Source organism: Etheostoma cragini, chromosome 7, assembly GCF_013103735.1.
Source record: "Etheostoma cragini isolate CJK2018 chromosome 7, CSU_Ecrag_1.0, whole genome shotgun sequence".
NCBI lineage: Eukaryota > Metazoa > Chordata > Actinopteri > Perciformes > Percidae > Etheostoma > Etheostoma cragini.
The window spans coordinates 20,537,880-20,561,483 of record NC_048413.1 but is presented as its reverse complement, the minus strand read 5'-3'; the positions used below and the strand labels follow the sequence as shown (position 1 = coordinate 20,561,483).

The window sequence follows — 23,604 nt, the reverse complement described above, 5'->3', positions numbered from 1 at the left end:
AACCTGTGTCTGGATCGAAAAAGGGGAGACTTGAGAGCAGTGTGCCTTTACACCCATTTCATTGTGGCATGAGCGTAATCGCTTTGAAGGAAAGAAAGAAAGCGAAAATTGAAAAGAATGTTTTTTTTGTGATTCTCTCAAAACCATCATTTCCTCTTGTCCTTTGCCTTTTGCGTGGTCTTTAGGTTTTTTCTCTCTCTCTCTCTCTCTTTCCTTTGTATGTTGCATTTCTCCATTTTCCACTCTTTTCTGCTTTCTTTTCCTAATCCATCTCCATTTCTTGCAAATTGTATGCCCAGCTTAGAATATTGGCCTTGTTTATTTCAGCATTATCTTTTCTTTATGCTCTTTCTTCACCCTAGTCTTATGGAGTTTACTGTGAAAAAGCTTGTTTTGCCTCACTTAACATTTATAAAAATGAGTCTTCATTCATTTTACAGCTTAAGTTTTAAACTTTTGGACCCAGTGCCACTCTGGATCTGTCATAACCAATCCCTGACGTTTTCTCGCAACGTATGTCACGTGCATGTGCAACAAGCGGGAAGACTGAAAAGGTTTATATCTAACTTTTCACTAACCCCCTAGGGAGGAGGGCCACAACATCATGGCCACCAACAAAACTCAGCAAAGATTGTTCTTGCTCGAGCTTTAAAGGTCCCATGGCATGAAAATTTTACTTTATAAGGTTTTTTAACGTCAATAGTTCCCCCAGCATGCCTATGGTCCCCCAGTGGCTAGAAATGGTGATAGGTGTAAACTGAGCCCTGGGTATCCTGCTCTGCCTTTGAGAAAATGAAAGCTCAGATGGGCTGATCTGGAATCGGTTACGTCCCCTTTCTCTGCTTTCTTTTCTCTGAGAATTCGGCCCACCCATGAGAGAGAGACATCATGGCTTTCTAATGAGCTAAGTGGCGATTGGTCAAGGATTTTAATCACTGAAAACCGGTGAAGTCTCTCTGTAAGTTTTACCAGTCTGTCACTTGTCTGACCCGTCACTCAAAGTGTCTGGACCTTTGTTATGGGACTGTTAAGTAGACTTACAAATCTCTTTGTAGAGCCCCTCTTGGAATGCTGACCATAATGTTGTTTCTCTAGTTCCAACTTACAAATCGGTCCTGATGAGGCACAAGGCGGTACAAAGATTTGTTCCGGTACCGATGGAAGACTCCGTTCAACGGATCCAGGACAGTTTTACTGGCACTGATTTGGATGTGTTTAAAAATGCCTGTCTGGAGTTCAACGAACTGACAGAAACTGTGTCTGCCTGTATATCTCTTTGTGAGGAAATGATCATGTCCCAGAAATCCATCTCCATTTATCCAAATTATAAACCTTGGGTTTCCAAATCTGTCAAAAGCATAATCAATCAGAGGAACGTTAGCTTCAATCAGGGTAACATGGTACAGCACAGGGCCCTATCAAAACAGGTGAAGAAGGTACTTAAGCTAGCCAAGTGCGTATATAAAGATAAAGTGGAAAATTAGCTGCACACTGGAATTTCCCGTCCTGCATGGGAGGGATTGAAAACCATAATGGGGATGCAGTCCAAAAAGTGTTCTTTTCCCAGAATGGGAAAACCGACCTGGTATTTTCTAATGAACTGAATGTTTTTTAGAACCGTTTTAATATCCATGATTTTAGCAAGGAGATGTCTGTTTTTAAAAATGCTGATTATAATCAGGTAAATAATATTGTGCCCATTGATAAATTCATGGTCTCAAAACTCTTCCGTGGGGTCAAAGAAAGGACAAGTCCAGGTCCCGATGGGAGTGGGGGTCGAGTTCTGAGGAACTGTGCTATTCAGCTGGCAGACATCTTCTATTTCATCTTCCAGATGTTCTTACAGCTGCATATGGTCCCTCGTCTTTGGAAAGACTCAATAATTGTTCCTGTGCCCAAGATTGAAACTTTTAAGACCACCAATGACTTCAGCAAGTGGCACTTACACCTCTTGTCATGAAAATGTTTGAAAGGCTAGTGAAGGAAAATCACATGCAAGGTATGATGAAGGTGTGCAGCAAAATTGCAGGCACACCCTTAGGTTACCTACATGACCTGTATAAGGTCAGATCATTAAAAAAGGCGAGAGCCATCCTGGCTGATCCGAGTCATCCCTTGTGGGGTGAATTCAAGCTGCCCCCCTCCAGGCGCAGATATAGTTTGTCGCAATGCAGAACAAATAGATTCAAAGCAGCATTCTTCCCGGCTGTTATCCCAATTGTATATATCATGTGAATTCAAATTTAATTCATGTTGTAGTCCTGTTGTGGTTGTGTTTTTTTTTTTTTTTTTCATTTGGTTTACATATTGTTACTGCTAGCTGTAATCCAAATTGCCCCTCGGAGATAATAAATGTCTCCTGATGCATTGTCTCTAAAAGTGTATAATAAAACTTTGGTTTAGTTAAAGAAGGAATATAAAATCAAAATACTTGAATTGATTGATTGAATTGAATTGCAATACTTCTTGAATGTCAGTAAATGAAAATTGCAATACAAATCTAATCGGCACCCATGTATCGTGAAAGAATCAAATCGGGACAAAAGCACATCATCCCAGCCCTAATAAACACTGACCATTTTAAAAGCAAAATAATGGAAAAAAGACAGTGAATACTTCAGAGGAAAGATGAGAGGTTCAGGTCTAGTATTGATTGTCTGGGAGGAGATGATTCTGATGTGTGTGCGTGATTGTGTGTGTGGGAGCTCTGGTTCTTAAATATGTATGTGTAGTGTAAGACTATAGGTGACAGGCCCTTCAGTGCAAGTTGGGCAAAGACCCACCTGATGGAAACCAAAAAAGTGTGGTACTGAGCAGAGAATGTGAGTGTAGCGGGGAGTGCGAGCGGGGAGCACGAGCCGTAAGGGTTTTGGATGGAGCACAAAGTGGATTTTTAAAATGAGTCTAGCCTTATCTCCCGCTCCATCCCACTCCAATGTTGCTTTGGTATTGCTCACACTATGAGTTTGAAGCATGTGTTACTGCAGCAACGTACATGCAGATGAATGGCACGCTCTTTTAAAGGTAAAATCTGAGTTGAGCTCAGATCAATATTAAACGGAGTACCCAGGAGCAACTTTTGATCGGGGGAGCGGAGGGAAAGAATAGCGCCGTAAAGCAGGGCGGAAATTGTCAATTGTCATATCCGCCCCTGAAACATAAATAGCAACACGACAAAGCAGTAAAATTAGGCAACATAGCTAGCCAAATGGTGAGTGGGGACTATAACAGCAAGTTTAGGAGAACAGGTATGTGCCTAGTCGGATTAACACCTGTGTTAAACCGTGGGAAATGTGAAATAGTGTATATAGTTATGTCTGGTTTTCCATTTGTCTAAAGTATTTTTCCCTCCTCAAACGGCACTGTGTACAACAATAGGTTGTCAAGCATGTTTTGCTTGCATTCATATGTATATGTAACTATGTGTGAGAGACTTTGTGTGTACATTGTACTGCATGTATGTGTAACACTCCTCTTACCTCCACCAGATGCGGTGTGGGGTTGAAGCCACACAGGTTACACACTTGGCTGTGACACTGCGTACAACTGTTGTAGTTGGGCGGGTCAGAGCTGCCAATGTTCAGTTCCGTTTTACAAAGAGGACAGTTCACTTTAGGCTTCACAGGCTCTGGAGCAGGCACAGGGGCTGCCATGGGCTCCTGCTTCCGCGGCACTTTCTGCAGATGAGCAGGTGTTTGCTGAGGTTGTTGTCCTTGCTGCCCTTTTTGATGATGGGCAGGCAACTGCTGTTGCGGCATTCCTTGTTGATGCAGCTTGGTTGGCTGCTTCTGGGTTGTTGCATGTAGCGCACCCATTTGTGGACCGCCCATTTGTGGACCGCCCATGTGGCTACCGCCCTTTTGGGGACCGCCCATTTGGGGACCTCCCATTTGCGGACCTCCCATTTGGCTAGGCGTATGAGGACCTCCCATTTGGCTCGGCGTATCAGGACCCCTTATTTGGCTCTGCGTATAAGGACCACCCATTTGGCTCTGCATATGAGGACCCCCAATTTGACTAGGCGCATTAGGACCCCCCATTTGGCTCGATGTATACGGGCCACCCATTTGAGTTGGAGCATGAGGGCCCCCCATTTGGCTCGGTGCATGAGGGCCACCCATTTGAGTTGGAGCATGAGGGCCCCCTGTACTGAATGGTTTGGTGCCCGGGGTCCCTTGTTGTTGCTGTTTGATGTCAGTAGTTGCATTACTGAACACCACTTTGCCTCGTGCAGGACTTGGCTGGGTGGAGGCGGTGGCTAGAGGGTCAACATTGATCAGGGTACTCGCCTGATTGAGCAGAGATGCTCCAAAACCAAACAGTTTGGTCAGGCCGTCCTGGGCAGGAGGAGGCGCCTGACTCTGAGGTCTGTGGGCTGGGGAGGAGCCGGCGCTTCTAGTCTGGTCATGATGCCGTGCCATTGACTGGTGCATCGGGGAACCGCGACCCAAATCAGGCTGGGATGGAGCCTTGGTCAAGCCAGGGAGAGGCACAGCGCCAGGGTGGGGAATCCGTGGACCCCCAGGCTGGTTGGGGCCACCTGCGGGACCTCCAACAGCTGCTGGAGCCCCGGGACCTCTCTGGGAGTAAGGATCAGACCTCATGCCTTGCTGAAAGGACTCCGGTTGAGTCTGGGGTCCGCCACGGCCTGGATGTCTCTGCAAGCCTGGTGAGGTATTAGGCTGATTCTGGGGCCCTGTCTTGGATCCAGAGTATGACTGGGGCTGAGGATGGGAATACTGCTGGGACTGGGAGTATGGCTGGGACTGGGAGTATGGCTGGGACTGGGGAAATGGCTGGGACTGGGGGAATGGCTGGGTCTGGGAATAGGGTTGAGTCTGGCCATAGGGCTGAGACTTAGGCTGAGACTGAGGTGGCTGCTGCTGCTGCCGCTGAGTGGGCTGACTCTGTGCCAAAGGTTTGGGCTGAGCTGCTGCTGCCGGTTGTATTGGCTGAGGTGCAGGCTGCTGAGGCTGGACGATTGGTTTGGCTTGGTGAGACGGAGAGTGAATCTGCTGTTGGCTCACAGAGCGAGGCGTGGTCATATCAATGCCAAGAGCTCTCTGCATCTGACAGTTCAGACACAGCCATTCCTGGACCTGCAGACAGAGAAGAGACAGGTTACATGTTATTCAATTTGCCCTGGGAAAAAAAATAATGTTATGCTGTTTAATGTTATGTTCTGTACATATCAGCTTGTTCCAACTCTTCATTGAAGCTACAAATCTATAGTGAGTAAACTATTTTCAATCCATCAAAATGGAAATATTCTAAACATATTAAAAATTCTAGATGTATTGTGGATCATCTTATATAAAATTCCCCAAATGTATTGTGACATATTTGACATCTTTCATATCTCCACTGGAATTTAAAAATAGGTTCTGCTGACTGGGTCTGTGAGGTCTAAGAGGTCACGATGCTGTTTGCTTGACCTGAAACCAGGTAAACAAAAGCAAATAAAATGAAAGAAAAGGAGGAAAGGAAGATAATAAATGAAGATAGAGGACAGTGTAGATATAAAATATCACTATGGTTCATTGATTTTTCCTTTCAAAGCTGATTGCTATTGATTACTTTAAAATATCATTGCTGACTCAGACAGGGTGCACCAGTGTCTCATCTATTAATTCAGCCAACTTCAAAGCTGCAGATAATAGAGAGAGTGCATTTGGATGGCTACACATAGAATAAGGTCCATCTTTCTTCCCATGGAAAAAAGAAGTGCAGAGAGAAAAGTTGTAATCAACTAGAAATAGAGGGAGAGAGAGGTAAATCAACCACAAATTGACTTCAGTTCTTGGTGATTGCTGAGCCGAAACCGCAACCTGAGTGAAAAATCCCTCCCAGACACACACATACATCCCCACTGGTACACAGGTATGCACATCAAGTGACACGAGCGAGACACAAACAAATAAAATAGGAGAGACACACAGTCAAATTAAATTAATTCCAAATACCCCTCAGCATCTAAAAATAAAAATAAAAACATCACCCCACCTCCTCCTCTTCTCCATGTCTTCCTCCTTCATTCTCTTCTTCCTCCAGATGAGAGCTGATACTCCCTTGTGTCCAGACCTTGCTTTGCTCTCTAATTTCTCCCGACTGCATAAAACACACTCCTCTCTGGACTGTGTCAACCCGCTGCTCTTGTCCTGTCTGTCCTACTGTAGCTTTGCATCCAACACAGCCAGTCCGCTGCCATAAATAGTGCAATTATAGCTCCTCTGCAACCAGAGCAATGCTAGTAAATCTGTGCACGTTTCAAGCGTTTCTCCCATCCCCTTTCCTTCCCACAATGCAATGCGCAAACGAACTGTATCACCCCGCCCACTATTCACTGAACCCCCCCTCCCTGAGTTTTTTTTTTGCTAAAGGACATGTTGGCTCCTTGAATTTGAGGGGAAAATATGGAGACAAAATCTGCCACGTACCCTAACTAAGCGCTTCTTCCCACTGTGCTGTCCCAGCATGCTTTTCTTTCTGGCATTTTCTAGCTTGACAGCATTACTGATCCCATGTTCTGTTATCTCAGCGACTACAGTCACTGCTACAGCCTGACATCCTTCTTTCCTCCTTAACATATTCTCTTTGTAGCCATCTTTCCTCTACTCCCTGCTTCTCTTCTCCCTATTTTTTTTCTTTTCTTCACATGCCTCCTACAATATTCAATTTTTCTTGTTTTTCATCTTCACCCCCATTTTTCTGTTCTCTTTCTGATCAGCTTGAAAATGTAGGTCTCGCTCCTTGAAAAGCTGAAGCGGAAGGAGATTTGAAAGTATAATTTTGTTGTGCAGGCTCCTCCTACGTTGTGCAGCCATAATTACATCTGATGAAGATGCCAAGAGGGAGATGAAGAGAGGTAGATAGGGTGAAAAACAAAGAAGGGGGGCTGACTTTAATGAGTCTCTGTATATCCTTCTGCTTTATAAGCAACATCACAAGAGACACTTGAATGAATGAGAAATAAAGCAAGGGATGGAGCAACGGGAAAGAGCAGGGAGGAGATGGAGAGGGAGAGGAGTCAGCAGTTTTTTAATCCGGGCAGCTCTTCAGCTCTCATGTCAAGCTTAATCAGCAGCACCGCAAAACGGAGTGTTCACTTCTGCTTCACTGTGGTTAAAACCCATGAATCATTTAAACACCTGCGTTCTATTGATGTTCATATGTGTTTCTCACAGCACTGAAATATAATATTGACTGTTCCCAATTCAAAAGCAATTGCCTTTCCAGTGTACCACTTACTCAGTGATAACCTGTGAACGGTTTTCATATAGACACTACTTTACTCGGAAAAAAGTAGTTCCAAAAGACGTGGAAAATAGACAAAACAAAAACAAAACTATCTAAATACTACTAATTTGGTAATTTGGGCGAACTGGCCCTTTAATACAGCTGCAAGCATACAAGTGGCCTAAGCAGATTTTTGAATGAATAGTAATAGTAGGGCGGCTTAGGTCAATAAATTGTAACAATTGTTCATTTTGTGATAAAAGCATCAAAAATGGCAGACTTGTTGATAGATACAGTACATTGGGAACAAAATTGGGCGATTGCAAAACCGCGCTCTGGTTGCCGTGGCAGCCTTTTTTCAAAATGTCCGCCATCGGTTTGTCAAAATGTACATGATTGGACCCACATGCAATAAGTGACATAATTTACATCCTAGTAACCCTGAGAACCAAATGATATATAGTTTACATGCATTTACTTCCATAACCAAAACTGAGCTCATCATAAGCAAGTACGAGATTAAAAGAAATATAGATTCTGGTTATGACATCCCTTCTGGGGTGTGGCACACTGTATGCAGTGAACCGAGAAGTAAGTAAAATGACATAGTGTTCTGAGATGAATAATGTGAAGGTTAAAAAAAATCTGATGGATAGCTTGTAATTGTTATATACATCTAGGAAGCACGCCTTGATACCGTCCCTCCAGACTTTTTTTAGATCGTTGCGGCTCAACATTCCTGATGTTGCGGGGGCTTTTGTAAAAGAATTGTGATAAAAGTTGCAATGTTTTTGTATGTTTGTTGCAATGAAGTTGTGAAAGACGGAGAAAGTTACAAAAAAAAATATTTCTATAGTTCCTTAAAAATAAAAAGCTCAGGGTGCTGTAAATGTTGGCATAATATGAAAAGGACTGGTGGATTTAAGACAACGGACAATAATTTATTGAATGAATCAAATTTGAACATGTCTGTCAGTGGCTTGTTGATCTTTACAGTGTTAGTTTCCTATCCTGGCCTGGCCTGGGACACACATTCATACGGTTTAAAAAAAGGACCTATTGGACTTTAAGTTATCATTGCACTTACAATAACAAGCGTAGCTGTCCCTCAATTTAGGTCATCCTGTACGTCTCATCGTTGGCTTTGTGTGTGTGTGTGCGCGTGTCAGTCGCAGGGGGATTTGAGCAGCCCTGCACACTGCAGAGAGCCGACAGGATTGAAAATGAAGCAGCTTTCATCAGAGTAAAAAATCATTACAAAGTACATTGATCTTAAGATGTGTACAGGTTGGCAGAACGGTCTGACATGTTTTGCACTCTCTTTTGCTGTACACTTTGTGAGTAAATATGAGATGTGCGAGTCACACGCGTCTTGAAAAACAGGGAAATGAATATGGCCACGTACATGTGACGTCAATCCGTTCTCAAATTCTGGCACATGGGACTGCTGGGATTGGTTTAAGTAGCGGGAAACTCCTCATCTTAAACATCTCAAAATCCTGGCGGGAATTACAGCACAGCATCAGTCTTCAAGCTGGCTGATTTGTCTTATATGAACATGTCCAGGATGGAGCAGATTGGCTTTAGTCATGTTGCTAGAGTGAACACTACAAGATTGAAGGAAAGACTCTTGGCTCAGATCCCTGACCTGCAAGCTTAGACCCAGGGGAAGGATGCCCTTCTTGCATTCTCTGATGATATTGGTGCAGCACTGACCAAGAAATTTTAATGGGACAGTGACAGTGATGACGAACATCTTGCCCATGCTGCAAAAATTGTGCGTCACCATGTTTGAAGAGCGGAAACCATTCACTGTGTTCCAAAAAGGCTGCCAACAAGATTCTGCGTCAAACCTACTGTTGACACTGGTAAACATGGTCCCTGAAGGGCCAAGCATCAGAGACCAGAGGGAATATCCAGCAACTCCTGCAGCCCTAATTATATCACAACTGCTAAAGTTTAACAACGTCGAGCACAGGCGGGTTGAAGGACTGAGTAAGGAGGAGGTTGGGGTGGACTTTCAAGCCAGGGAGTGGAGTTTGCTTTACCGGGAAAACGCTAGACTTTCACCCAGGAAATATGTTTTCCTTAGAAGTGTTTTAATCCAAACCACAATCTTTTTCCTTAACTCATCATTTGAATGCCTAAACTTAGTTTCTGTTGCCGCATAAGGCTCACATTCTGTGGCCAAAACTTTGCAAGAAATAAGCTCTTTGCACAGAAACACTTGGGGCAGCTAATCCCACCTACTCAAACTGCTAGAGTGGTGTTGAGAGAGCACTCGACCAGGGTGGTCACATATGGGCGAAGACACTGCTACCAGACCATGTGCTGCCATCACTACCTGACTTATCTCTTGTGGCTGCAAGAACGGCTACAGAAAGCGCTGCGGGTGCAAGAAGGCTGCAAGACAGTGATAGGCCTCTGCTCTGCTGAGGAAGAATATGCCAGTTAACTCTAATGTCTCTTTTTGTAGCATAGTTAATGGCTTTCCTGAATTTTCCTGAATCTGAAGCAGATTGATGTTAGAATAAAGTATACATTTTTTAGAATTGAACATTTTCAGTTCTCTTTATACGGTTTAGTCCTGAAGTACATCTATTTATTGTATACTGACTGCTAAAACAAAATAAAGATTAGTATGGAGTTGATATGTAATATAGGTTTGGGACACAGTGGTTCTGTTTGCAGACGGAGGTCAATAATGATCCCATAATAAAACACTAGCCTGCAGCGAGAGACAAAATGCAGACAGACAACATTCAACCTTGTACATGAGCAATTACGATCATCTGACCCTCAAAAACTGCCTCAGGCCTCAATCACAGCTCTGACGGACACTGATAAGGTAGTCAAAGGTCAGCTTTGGCAGGTGTCTTAGGTACCTCAAAGCATTAGAGTCTTACACTTGCACTCGGACTTAGGTAGAAAAAAAGGCTGGTAAGTTTGGACAAAGCTCATTTCTACTGAAGAAATTTGAACCCCTTTCTGCCTGTTTTTGTGTATTGTATTATACGTTTAATAATGATCCGTAGATGAACAACAGCCCTATGGTTAATGGCTTAAAATAAAGAAAAAAATGGAATTGAATTAGCATGTTTTATTTCTGCTACAGCATGCATGTCTGCTCTATAAATCTCATGTCCTGTGTTGCCCTAAGAGTAAAAAAACTGAACCAAACGGGAGACATTTGTAGTTTTTGGTTTCATGATGGGGCCATCTAATGTTGCATTAATCAATGAGAATACTGTTAGTTCATCCTCTAGACTTGTTTCCATACGCCAACATATTTGCCTAATTTTAAACCATATTTGCATAAAACAGTAATGTCATTGTGTCACCATAGTCACACTGACTAACAGCCATATGTCTTATATATCCCCAAGAGACATTTATTATCCACTTGCTATGAATGTTATCAGCCGATTCAATGTAAAGTTATTAGTGGTTTATCACTACCATAAGTATGGGGCGGTAGGGCCCTCCTCTACCTCCAAGTTAGCATGGTAGTTTTCATTAATTAGTAAGCTGGATCAGCCATCTGCATCAATATTAGAGACTTAGCAATTGCGCGACCAAGTCACTTTAAAATAATGTACGAAGAGCATTAAAGTACGAGTATAAAGATCCCACTGCGATACATCAACTAATGTGTCCCTGAGCAAGTCACTAAACCCCTAGTTGCTCCAGAGGCGTGCAACCTCTGACATATGTATATAGCAATTGTAAGTCGATTTGAATAAAAACATCAGCTAAATGACATGTAAAGTAATGCAATGACAATGGTAGGCAGTAGTATTAGGAGATATATTATAAGTACTTTAACCCAAACCGCGATCTCTTCTTAAACCTAACCAAGTAACATTAGTTTTGTTCAAATTCACAACATGAAGAGCGCTAAAAAGGGACGCCAAGCTGCCATTACCATGTGAAAAGATAAAAGGCCCTTATGAAATTTCCAGTAGGTCTAGTGTTCTGATTGATACTGTATCTATGAGGCTGGTAACAATTGATGACTAATAGATAAACTAATGCTGTTGGTTTGAGATAGGACCCTGATTCCCTTGATCACATGTCACATGTTGCCGTCACTGTTATTTCTCCGGACACAAACTCTCACACACACACACACACACACACACACACACACACACAAACACACACACAGGCTCCTGCTGTAACAATAACAATTAACTTGGAGGTCAGGTCTATCTATTCAAGAGGCTAAACTCTGTCGATATTGAGTCTATAACACGAACAAACAAAAACATACACACACATACACACACACACACACACACACACACACACACACACACAAACACACACACAAACACACACACACACACACACACACTCACTGGCACTTCTTGGAGCTCACCTGTCAATCAAAAAGGGGGCAGGACTCTTTAATCAGGACTTTAATGCTGCTCATCCAGTTGCTATATTTTTTTCTATATACAGTACGTTGAAACTGGAAGTTATCAAAACACGTACAAGACAGCAGAAAAAGAGTTAGCACACAAATAAATCAAACTAAAAACTTTCCAAAAACTTCCTTTTGCTTGAATCTTTGCAGATTCAATCTACTGCAGTGCATCTACTGGCTTTAACAGATCAGCAGAGTGGAGAGCAGAACTCCGCCAACTGCAATATCTGTCAAAATAGTTGGAGTATGTTACGCCCATTTCATGCAGCAATGGAAGTTGCATGGAGCAGAGTTCACTGTGACTCTAATCTAATTTGTCATTAATTACCCTGAAGAAACAGAAATAGGAGAGGAGAAGAGGCCCGAGAACTGAGATCAAATCAAAGAGTTAAAACAGCATGTAGAGGAGGAAATGTATGAGGTCTCCTTACATCTCCCTACCCCTGTTGTTTTTTCTGCTACTCTTTACTAATTAAGAAAATAGCTAAAAGGACATTAACTGAGCCACCAGGTAGTCCATGTGGGTAACATGTGTTCAAGCAATAATAATAAAAACAAAGAAAACAATATTAAGAAAACAATATATGAGAATAAGTACCTGACAAACCATGAATACAGTATGCATACCCTTATCTTTAATACTTTTGATTGGTGGCTTTATCTCACTCACACACACTCACTAGTGTCTCCCTGTAAACCCTACTCAAACAAGACAAACACACACACACACACACACACACACACACAAACACACACACAAACCTTGGAAAAGAAGCCATGGTTCTGTCATTAGGCGAGAGAAAAAATGAAAGTCTGACACTCTAGGCCTTGATGACAGTTTGAGCTATTTCCTGTGGCTGTTGCACGCAAAGTGTGACATGGATACAGACCCAGTAATACTCAAAAACACACTCACATACAGCACACATTTACACACACATACACACACTGGCCATCTGTCAACATAAAATATTCATGTCTCCAAACACTACAAGTACTGAGCAGGTGTTAACCCAGTTTCACAGAGAAAAGTTGAGGTGTGATTCGAAACATCAACAGCCATTTTCCCTTTGCAGTTCACTTAACACAATAAAAACAAACCACATCCCAATGACATTCTCATTTTATATTTCATTTTGAAAATGCCTCTATTTCCAGGAAGTTGTTTTGGTGAACATGTATGCAGTGTTCATTCACTATGATGCTGCATGCGTGCTTTCATCCATAATCGGGGAACTGTCCAGTGCAACCAGCCACAGTTGTGTATATCTGGCAGCTCCACTGGGCCATTTGGATAATAAATGCTTCATTCAAGGGCACCTCAACAGATTTAATGGATCACCACACATGTAGAAGACCCATCACTATTAACCATCTTTCAGTGGTTTCACTTATAATTTGACCACCTTAGTGTCGCAAAGAGGTGTGAGTCTCACCACCTAGGTACTGCAAATTCATTGTTTATGTTCAAGCTGAAGGTGAAACCAATTTAGAATACTGTATACACTGGCGTGTATACTTTATTGTGAAATAGGGCGGAAACAAACACTAGTGTTCCAGCCTTCTATTTGGTTCTATTGCACAGGGGCACAGTTTTTTTTTTTAAAGTAAAGCCCAAACAAAACAAAACAAAACTTTATCATATTCATTATATATGAAAATTAAATATATCTTTTTTTTTTTTTTTATTGTATGGGAACATCCCTGTAAGCCGCAACAATGGTATGGCCTACAAGTCATTCTCATTAACAGGTTAGCATGAGAATGAATGAAAAAAGTAACACGACTTTCACCCAGGAAACCCAAGAGTTTGCATCTCATGTGAAACCAAAAGTCAATGTTGATTTTGTTTTTATTACGTAGTCTAGGTAAGTTAACTAAAGTTCTTAAAGGTCCCGTGGCATGACAAATGTCATGCTTTTTAAATTTTATTAGGTTTTTAACATTAATACGAGTTCCCCCGGCCTGCCTATGGTCCCCCAGTGGCTAGAAATGGCGATAGGTCAACCGAGCCCTGGCCCTCTGCCTTTGAGAAAATGAAGGCTCAGATGGGCCGATCTGGAATGGTTACCTCCCCTTTCTCTGCTTTGCCCGCCCAGAGAATTTGCCCCTACCCGCCCCCCCCCCCCTCCTCAAAAGCTACAGACGCAGAAATGGCCCTTCCTAAGGAAAGCTTATGTGAGACTACCTTAGATAGACATATACAGATATAACCTAACTATTCTGAAGTAGTGAAATGTTGGTATGGTAATGACTAATTAGTGGATATATTTTGTTGGGAGGTGCGGTGCATTGTATACCCCCTAATAACCAGCATATACTATCAGGGTAAAACGCAATTAGTATTATGCTGTAAAAAGTTTAATTTGTATGTGCGTCTGTTATGTTTTTTCCACTCAGAATCGGACTCAGCCCAGCGATGCTGCTGATCAGACAATGCTAAAAGAAGTCACGACTACAAGTGCATTACATTACAGGTGGCAACCTGGTCCTGGCCACCCTGGTCCTGGCCACCCTGCCCATCAGTGTATGAACGTGTGTGGTTCCTGTAATGTGATAAGCGCTCTGAGTAGTCCTTAAGACTAGGAAAGTGCTCTGTGAATGCAGTCCAATCTATCACATAGATGAAGCTGACAGTTTCATACTTTTGACATCAGATATGGGCACTTCATGTTACAAGAAGTGACAAACTGAAATATGAACAATTTTCTGAAGCATGCCTCCTAAGTTCAAGCTGTTGTCTTTGTGACAGTCTCAGCAGAATTATATCGATAAAAACAAGCTCTAGAAAACAGTGGGGGAGTGAAACAGCACAGTTGGAGTAGTAGAGTATAACAGCTGCTTCCAAAAATGGCAGCCGCTGAGATTTTTCATTGCACAATTTCCATCACTACTGAGAAACAGTAGGAGGTCTATTATGAAAAATAAAAGTGTCATGGTTGAGAGTTCCTGTTGTAGTTTTTCCTATTTTAATGTGTATATTTATTCTCTGTTTCCTTTGTCTCATGTTTTCTGTCTTTCCATGTGTGTTTGTTTCATGCTTAGTTAGATTTTGTAGTCTCTCTGTTCTCCCATGTCATGTCTTGTTTTACTTCCTGGCTGGTGTTTTCCCACCTTTGTGATTGGCTGCCCTGCCCTGACCTTTCACAGCATAATGATAATTGTGTTTTCCCCTGATATTATAGGCTGTTTCACCTGTTCTTCAGTTCATGTCACCTTATCCCTCGTTTTCCCCTTGTAACCTTGTATATTTAGTCTTTGTGCTTTCTTAGTTTCTTTTTGGTTCATTGTCTTCCCTCCCCTTCATTACCTGTATATCCCCTGTGTTTTTTTCCCTTCTGTGTCTTTTTTTTGTTCTTGTGGTTTGTGTTTTTGTGTTATTCCTGCCCGCCTGCCTGCCTCAGGACACCTTTTATTGTAGACTTGTATTAATAAATCCTTACCCTGCATTTTTTAGTCTGAGCCTCGTTTTCCCTGACATAAAGTACGAAATAGTTACAGGTGCCTTCGTGACATCAAAGTGAGAGTAAACAAATTTGCCATGAGCTGTAATTGGAGTAGCTGGAAATGTCACATGTAATGTAAAGTAAATGGAGCCCACCACAGGCATTAGAAAATGTTTGTGGTTTGGTGGTCTGGCCTGAGCAGCTCACTTTCTCTCTCTCTTTCTGACATGGGAACAGACTATACATACATTAATGCATCGACTGTACACACACATACCCACATGCATTGTATTACACAGCCTCACATGCACCTGCATTATGTACTGTACATTCTGTACTGAGGACATCCTGACAGTTTGAGACATGTGCATGAATAGTTGCTGCATGAAAATGTTACAATAAATATTAGATTCATAGTGATAAGGAATATATTATATGAGCAAGGCCAATATGGGAAATGTAACATTAGCAAATCTGCAGGGCCAAAAGCTGTATGTTTCACATTTATCTTGACTGTCAGTCATTGAGTGGAGGCTTTTATATAGAGTGACTTCAGTGAGTGAACAGTTGGCTGCTCATAGTCATGGCAGCAGAATAATGTACTGATCAATATTACACACAAAGAAAGGACGTTCCAGGAAGTACTCCCATGACAAAGCACTGAGACTCCACAACTAATTATGGAAACACTCACCAACACACACACACTCAAACACACATACACACATACACACATCTATTCTTTCTGAAAGTTTGTAAGTATGACATAATGCATCCTCTAGCCCCTAACCATAGCCTTGACGCCCACAACTTCATGCCTATCGTAACCTTAATCTAATTATAACCTTAACCAAGCCTAAAAAAGACTGGCCAAAATATCCTCACTTTCCAAAAATGTCCTCATTTGTCAGCTGCAAACTGAACCAAATCTGATGTCACTTCCTGTAACTCTGTCCGTACTTCTCTGGGGTTCATAACAAAAAGGAATCAGCATAATAAGAGCCTCAGTGGTTTTCATCTTGAGCTCATTTTGCTATACTCAAGTTGCCAAACTGGAGGAAATGGTGGCTATTACATGTCAAACCCATGTTCTTATAGCTCTGAAACCTTGTATCCTGAGGATTTCACCACTATTTTTTTTAAATATCTAATACTAAATGTTAGGTAATGCACTTACTGAGCCTCCTGAGCAAATGAGAACAATTCCAGAGTTTGAGCATGTTCTATATTATGGCTAACTTTCTTTTCTAATAGCCAACTAATACTTCTGGAAAACAGGCCACTGTAATAGCAAGACATGTCTGAACCTTGAAATGTAACATCCAAAGAGGCAGAGAAAGACATCATTAAAGAACCAATAGCACCTCAGCTGACAGTTCATCTCTCCTTTGTCCTGATAAATGAATTACACACACACACACACACACACACACACACACACACACACACGCGCGCACACACACACACACACACACACACACCCCACAAAGGTCTATCTCAGCATGATTACCATCAGCAAGCTCCTGGCCAAGAGAAAGTCATAAAACACGCTCACCTCTCACTTCAGAGGCTATGCACCAACACACACTCACACAGTTCAACATCCTTTCCAATTTTATAAATCCTTTTCTTATCATGCCATCTCAGTCTACGCTCTGTCACCATAGTCTCGCATGAAGAAAAAAAAACATTCCCATCCTCAATGTCATCCTCAGCGTCATCCACACGCACTCACACTCTCTCTCTCACTCACACACACACACACACACACACACACATCACCTGTGCCATCCATCCATTGCCTCCCTTGACTGAATAACCCCAACTGGTTGATTATATATGACCACTATCACACTATAATGCATGTTTCTTAATTCAAATCTGCCTCAGCACTTTGAGCAAGTCCAATATGATACAACCAACAAGTATGTAGAAAGAATAGAAGTGTTTGTGTTTGTGTGTTTGTGTTTGTGTGTTTGTGTGTGTGTGTGTGTGTGTGTGTGTGTCTGCACTACTTGTGATTAAAAGCCTGGGTCTAAGCCTGCGCTGTTAGATCAATAGTAGATTTGTGTCAGACAGAAAAACAATAACATGAGGTAGTGCAATGGATGGATGGATGGATGGATGAAAAACTCATAAAATGTTTGGAAGCATTTGGAAATGAAAATGAAAATGGTTTGAGCGAGCAAAGCGAGCGGAAATAAGTGTCTATCTACGCAGACACATTCCAAGAATGCAAAACTTTAGTGGGCACCATCATGATACTAAAAAAATATTAATTATAAATGTATCCCTTGTAGTTTAATTTCCTGTATCAAATAAGAACACAGGATGTTAGTCCTGAAAAGTCCTTGGAAGTTATTTACAGCTATATTGTAAACCTGAATTTAAAGTTAACCACAGCATGTCTAGTACCTGCTGCTTATCAGTTCAGTGTTACACAAGACATCTAATGTGCTGACTATTTAAGTGGGTTTCCCTGCCCTTGCCGATGAAAAAGACAATACTAAGGGTTTTCCAGATCCATTGCCAATTGTTGGTGGCCCAATGTGGTTTGTAGATGATCTGCATTGCTTCTCTTGAAAAGCACTTCATCAGAATCGGAAGAATAAATATGAGGCATTTACCACTGTGGCCATGCATATGTTTGGTTAGTTATGGGTGCGTTGGAGGTAAAGATTAAACGTTTTTCAGACTTTTTTAGAGGGGAAGAGTGACCCACTAGCAGAGTTTGATGAATTGATTTAACATTTTCATTTTCTGCTTTGATTAGATTCTTTTGATATCTTGAAAAACCCCATGAGGCAGTCATGATATTGAGGACATCGCACCAAAATGTCTGCAGTCATCAAGAGGAAGAGGCCGATAAGACATGTATCCACCCAGGAAGCCAGCCAGACAGCACAGACCTTTCTGCAGAGGTATAAGAGTGTGAATGAGTCGCATCACTTCCACCTCAAGCAGTCTTATCACGCAGGGACAGCACCCAATCAGCCTTTTAAAAAACTATTTCGGCCACTCTCTCCCTCCTTCTCTCCTCTTATCCTTTTATTTCCAACATATTCCTCCCCTTTGGTGTGTGCAAGTGTGATAAGGGTGGACATCAGTGGCATCTGCATGTGTTTGAGTCTGTTTCAGAAGGGGGAGGATGATCAAAAGTGTGCGGACATGTACACATAAATGTGTGACAGATCAGTAAAGGAGAGGAAGTCTATGAAGGCTGTGTCCTTAAACAACTTGTCTCAGCTGACAGGTGGTTGGCTGACTGATTTGACAAGGCTGTCCTCCCAAGAAAAACAAGAGAAACAGTCATCTCATCAAATCCCCCCAAACACCATTTGTTTATGTTGAAGCAACAAAGCCGATAGCAGCTGTAGAAATGATTCAAAACAATAGACCCCAGAGACGACTGTTTGTTGCCATTTCCTACCAACAGTTATTGTGGTTGTCGTTTCTCATGCATGGCCGTTTCCTAACCTTACCATGTGGTTTTTAGCGTATCCATGACAAAGACCCTGTTTAAGTCATTTCAACCTAAACCACAATCTTTCCAGAAACTATAGCCAAGTCGTATGTGTTTAAACTTGACTAAACTTTAACCAAAGCATTGTTACATCCTTAAACATTTTTGTTTTTCAAGACTGAAGTTTAAAGTTGTGACAAATGGTGTTCTTCCGATAGTGGTGTCAGATTTGTCACTTCCGTGTGACATTCTAAAGGGCAGGTACAAACGATATAGAACGACGTAGAATTTGGAAGATTTTATTGACCCAGGATTTGTTCAAAATAAAGCCACAGACCAGAATGACAACATCAAGAGGGAAGATGAGGTAGGGTCATTGTGGTAATGCACATCACATTCACTTTTCCCTGTAAACAGACAAGCCCTTTGATGGACAGACTAATTATAGAATTATAAAAAGGAATAATAAGACCAAGATACTCCAGGTTTGGTGAAATTGTCATATCTAACACCCTTCTCTACATTCTCTTTTTTCAGTTAGTTTTTCTAAGCATAGCTGCCGTCTGTCTGCCTGCCTTTCTATCTGCAGGCATCTGTGACTGCCAGCAAAAAGCATTCATCATTTAAAACAACTCATTATAAATTCCTGCGCCTGAACTCCTGGGCTTGCAGCTGCACTCTCTCTGTCTGTGTGCGTGTGCATGTGTGTGTGTGTGTGTGTGTGTGTCTGTGTGTGTGTATGTGTACGTGTACAGGTGTGTGCTGCATGCCTAGAGCCTCTCTGCTGCTCTGCTCTCATGGTTAATGCATGTGGAGAGAGAATCCTCGTCCCTCCAGTTTTCTCCCTTTCTACCTCCTCCATACCACCCTACTTCCCCAGAATAGACCTGATCCTCACCATAATTCCATGCAAAAAGATTACTTCCATTCCTTCCCCATTTCTGCTGCACATCTCAGAAGACAAGCCAGAAAAGCTCAGAGAGACAGAAAGAGAGAGAGAGAGATAAGGTGAGAGAGAAAGGGCAGAAAGATAAGATGGGAAAAAGAGCGAGAAGGGGGTGAAAAGGAGACATCTGGGCATATATCAAAGGTAAGATGAGGAGACGAAGTAAAAAGAGGGACAACAGAGGGGAGAAGACTCCTTATAAAAAAGACGTCCAGAGAAATTCCCTCATGTCAACAATCAGATTGATAAATACTGAATTTAGAATGACTGCCTAAGTAAAATTCTTTGAGTTCTGTGCTTTAGACTTGTGCTTGGACGTGATGTCAAAATTCAGAACTGCAGAGACGTCAGCGTAGCATAGGGGTCTTACATTTAACCATATAAGGCGGGGTCAGTTGGGTCAGGTCTGAAAGGTGCGGTTTGGGTTCGGTTCTCCTTTTTAGCCCTGTGCCGAATTCTAAACAAAGCTCGAGCTCCAATAGCAGCACAGGAAACTAATGCAATCCAATAAACTCAACTGGCCGTGTTTGCAGTGGGAAGCCAACGAGGGGTCATGTTACTGTATCAGCATCTCCTCCAGGGTGGTGGGGGCCCCACCAGAGTGGAAGTGATTCCACAAGTGGAAGGAATCGAGAAAAAAAAAACAATAACAATAAATAGAATAGAAAATAAAACAATAAAAAAATTCAAGATTTTACGATTGCCAAAGTGGAAAAGATAATTAATTTATTTTAATATTATCAAAGTATTATTTTTATATCAATATGTTAATATATGTACGGGAATAGTCAAATTCATATGCTAAAAATCAATATTTGTCTCAAGGCCAAATTAAATTGCAATTTAAACTTTATTCTTCAGAAATACAAACTTCTCAAGTACTTAAAATGATATGCGGTGACACATTTCAGCAAGATTTTACTTTCTGTCTGTCCAGTAGCTACGGCTGCCTGCTCAGGTTTTAGCAGTGCTAGGTTAGAGAGGAGAAGTTAGAGAGGCAGAACAGGTACACAAGCACATGCACACGCACACTTAAACACACACACACAACAGCTATCACTATCATACTTCTGCTGGACTATTTTAAGAGATCATGATTTAGCCGTACAGTGACACATACAGACACTGATAACGTTTCTCATAACCCATATCTGCTAAAAAATAAACTGCATGCGTATATATATATATATATATATATATATATATATATATATATATATATATATATATATATACAAATGCATCACATTGCATTAAAAGCCACACCTTCTAGGTAGCAGTTTGCTCACTAGCTGAGCATAAATAAGTGCATATAGCCACATTTTACAAGCTGTTGGCTATTAGTTAAACCACATACAAGGTAATTTACAGTAAAGGCTCTGGCAACCTGTTAGCTATTACCACACCAATTTCTTTGTTGATGATGTTCTGTAGAAATCAGCTGTTTTGTAAGCTTATGCCCCCCTTGCTTAAAACTCAATGTGTGGGCAGAGTTGTTTATGTTGATGCAACACATGCAAATGAAAGCACAGTTTTGGCCTGCATCTGATGATCTCCACTACAAGACAATAGTTATTGCACACAGTAGGTCTACTTTTACAAGTGTTAATACAACATTAATAAATATATCTACTACTCTTAAAAAAAAAAGCACGCTTTATTGTGACTGCAGCTTTACATCTGTTATGGTATCTGTAGGTATCTGTTATGAATGTTAAATTATATTCATTCCGTGAGAACTCTGAACAAAGCCTCTTTCATTTTTTTTAATGATACCGTACAGTATATGTGCATCATAAATTGTTACATTGTTTTCCTTCCAGAAGATGTATTTGCATGAACCTACATTGAATCAATTTTCCCTTCTTCTGATGCCTCTTTCTTATCTATCTACTCTCACATTATCTAAGTGAATGGAGCGATTGTTAGAAAATGTATATATCCTTGTGTGACTAATTAAACATTTAGAACACTGTGAAATGACCTCTGCTTTGTGTCACTTTGTTCTCTGAGCGCTGCTCGTAACTGCTTTTAGCGTCAACTCACAGAGGTTAAGCCAGTAGGTGATAGTATACGAACTACAAAACAATCGTGATTGGCTTGTTTCCTAAAAGTTTCCCTGGAAATAGTAACAGAAAGCAATCATTGCAAGGACTCGTCATTCATTCCCATAACATCGCAAAACAACAAACTAAATGATTAGGCAGCAATCCAACAGAAATTGAGCAGAAATGAAGAGATCAAAGACAAAAGAAAAAAGACAGAAGGCAATTGTTCTCATTCAGTTTACGTGTGTTATAGTTATGTCGTGCCGGATTTTGCTTCTGTGTTTGCGTGTACTGTACATGTCCCCTGGTGACTCACATAATGCTGTTACCATCACAGTCACTTCCAGCAGATGTCCCAACATGCCCACAGAGCTTCACACATGGAAACAAACTGAAATACCCGCCGTCCCTGCATACATTTAGTAGATACACAGTTGACCTTCGCCGTCGATGACTTGGTCTCCGTGGCAACAGTCTTAACTGTTAACTGTTAACAGCCTACTTGACTCACTCCTGTGAGTCAAGTAGAGGGAATGTTTAAAGTTGTCAGGAAGGAATGACAGGAAAAACAATAAGAAGAAATAGGATAGGCAAAAAAAGGTGAGAGCTCAGAGTGAGACTGGGCAGGAAAAAGGGGAAATAGAAGTATGTCCAATGGAGTGGAGATTGATTTGGACTAACTGGAAAGAACAGGGCACTGACACAGGCAGGGTTAGAGCTGTTATTCCTATTGGGGCCAATCATAGTCAGTCTTAAAAATGTTGAAGGTGTTCAAAGGGATGTCACGTTTTCCAGGCTACAACATTTTTTTGACACACACAACTTCTCCTCACCATCCGCTAGCTGCCTGTCTCCAGAACAGAACTAAAGAAAACGCGGCCTCTGGAGACAGCCCAGGGTCTACAAACGGCAACAAAATTAAAACCATGCCCACTTGCCCCACCAAACAGGACAAACAGTGTTCCAGAATTCCAGCCAATAACCAACATGAAGGATTTGGGAGTTGGGGGTTAATGTTCAGAAGCACGGAGGGGAGGGAGAGGGGGAGGAAGGAGGGGTGAGATAGCCTTGTTTGTTTGAAATTACTTTGTACGTCAACAAGAAGTAACGTCACCCAACATTGCTTAGAGTGCCTTTTAAAAAGAAAAAGAAAAAAAGGAGCGGTATTTTCAAAATTGTAAATCGGATAATTTTCTGCATGCATTCGTGGTCTTGTCAGGAAGAAAACTAATCTGCTGCTTTTAGTGCTCCAACCATGAGCATAATTTTAGAGATTGCTCAGAAAATATTTCACAAATTTGTCATGATAAAGTGGGGAAAATAGGTGGGCTAGACAGGAGCGGAATTATTAACAGTAAATCATGGCATTATGTAACTAGCCAGCAGCGGCAGGTTGTCTTAGTTAACGAGTACTGCATAATAAAGTCACCTCTCCTAGCCCTTTTTAGAAATGGAATACATAACATTGTTGGCTTCATCTGTTCATCATTCAGACATGAAAGGGTCGCAATGATTGTGCAATCTTTGTCACCTAGTGCACACGAGGGAGCAGAGGGAAAGAGAGCAGTGGTGAGATTAAAAATGCCACGAAAAGGTGTGGTTTCTGTTCTTACACAAGCTGCATCACTTATTTAAATATTTAAGCCTTAATGACAATTGTAATCTCAACAGGACGCTCACACTCGCTTCTCATAGTGAATCCAAAATGTTGTGTTAGTTTCTCCTTGTGTTGCTGCAGCCTTAAGACAATCTGCCTTTCAGTTCAGACCTGCAAAACATAATATGGAAACATTACTAGGTCTGACCTAGTAGTAAAGCATTTGCCACTTTTACGTAAAAGTTAATCACGTACTTGTTAAGACATGAGACCAAAATGTTTCATTCCCATAGACATCAACATGTTTCATTGCCATAGATAGTTATAGACTATGTTCTGTTTAACACTGGAGAGAACTACACCAGTCCTTTCTTTCATCACTTGGCAAAATTTGAGATGTATGGTTGGTCAAGATCAGAGCAAAATGTCTCAATTGTTT

The 23,604-nt window shown here is 41.5% G+C and overlaps 1 protein-coding gene across 5 annotated transcripts in view; it reads right to left on the bottom strand.

Moving 5' to 3' along the window:
• bsna (bassoon presynaptic cytomatrix protein a) overlaps positions 1–23,604 on the bottom strand; it is a 139,177-nt gene that overhangs the window by 78,327 nt on the left and 37,246 nt on the right. For all 5 annotated transcript variants that reach the window (XM_034877916.1, XM_034877917.1, XM_034877919.1 and 2 more), the window contains exon 3: positions 3,480–5,099. In XM_034877916.1, coding sequence (XP_034733807.1) covers positions 3,480–5,099 — 1,620 coding nt within the window. The remainder of the gene's footprint in view (positions 1–3,479; positions 5,100–23,604) is intronic.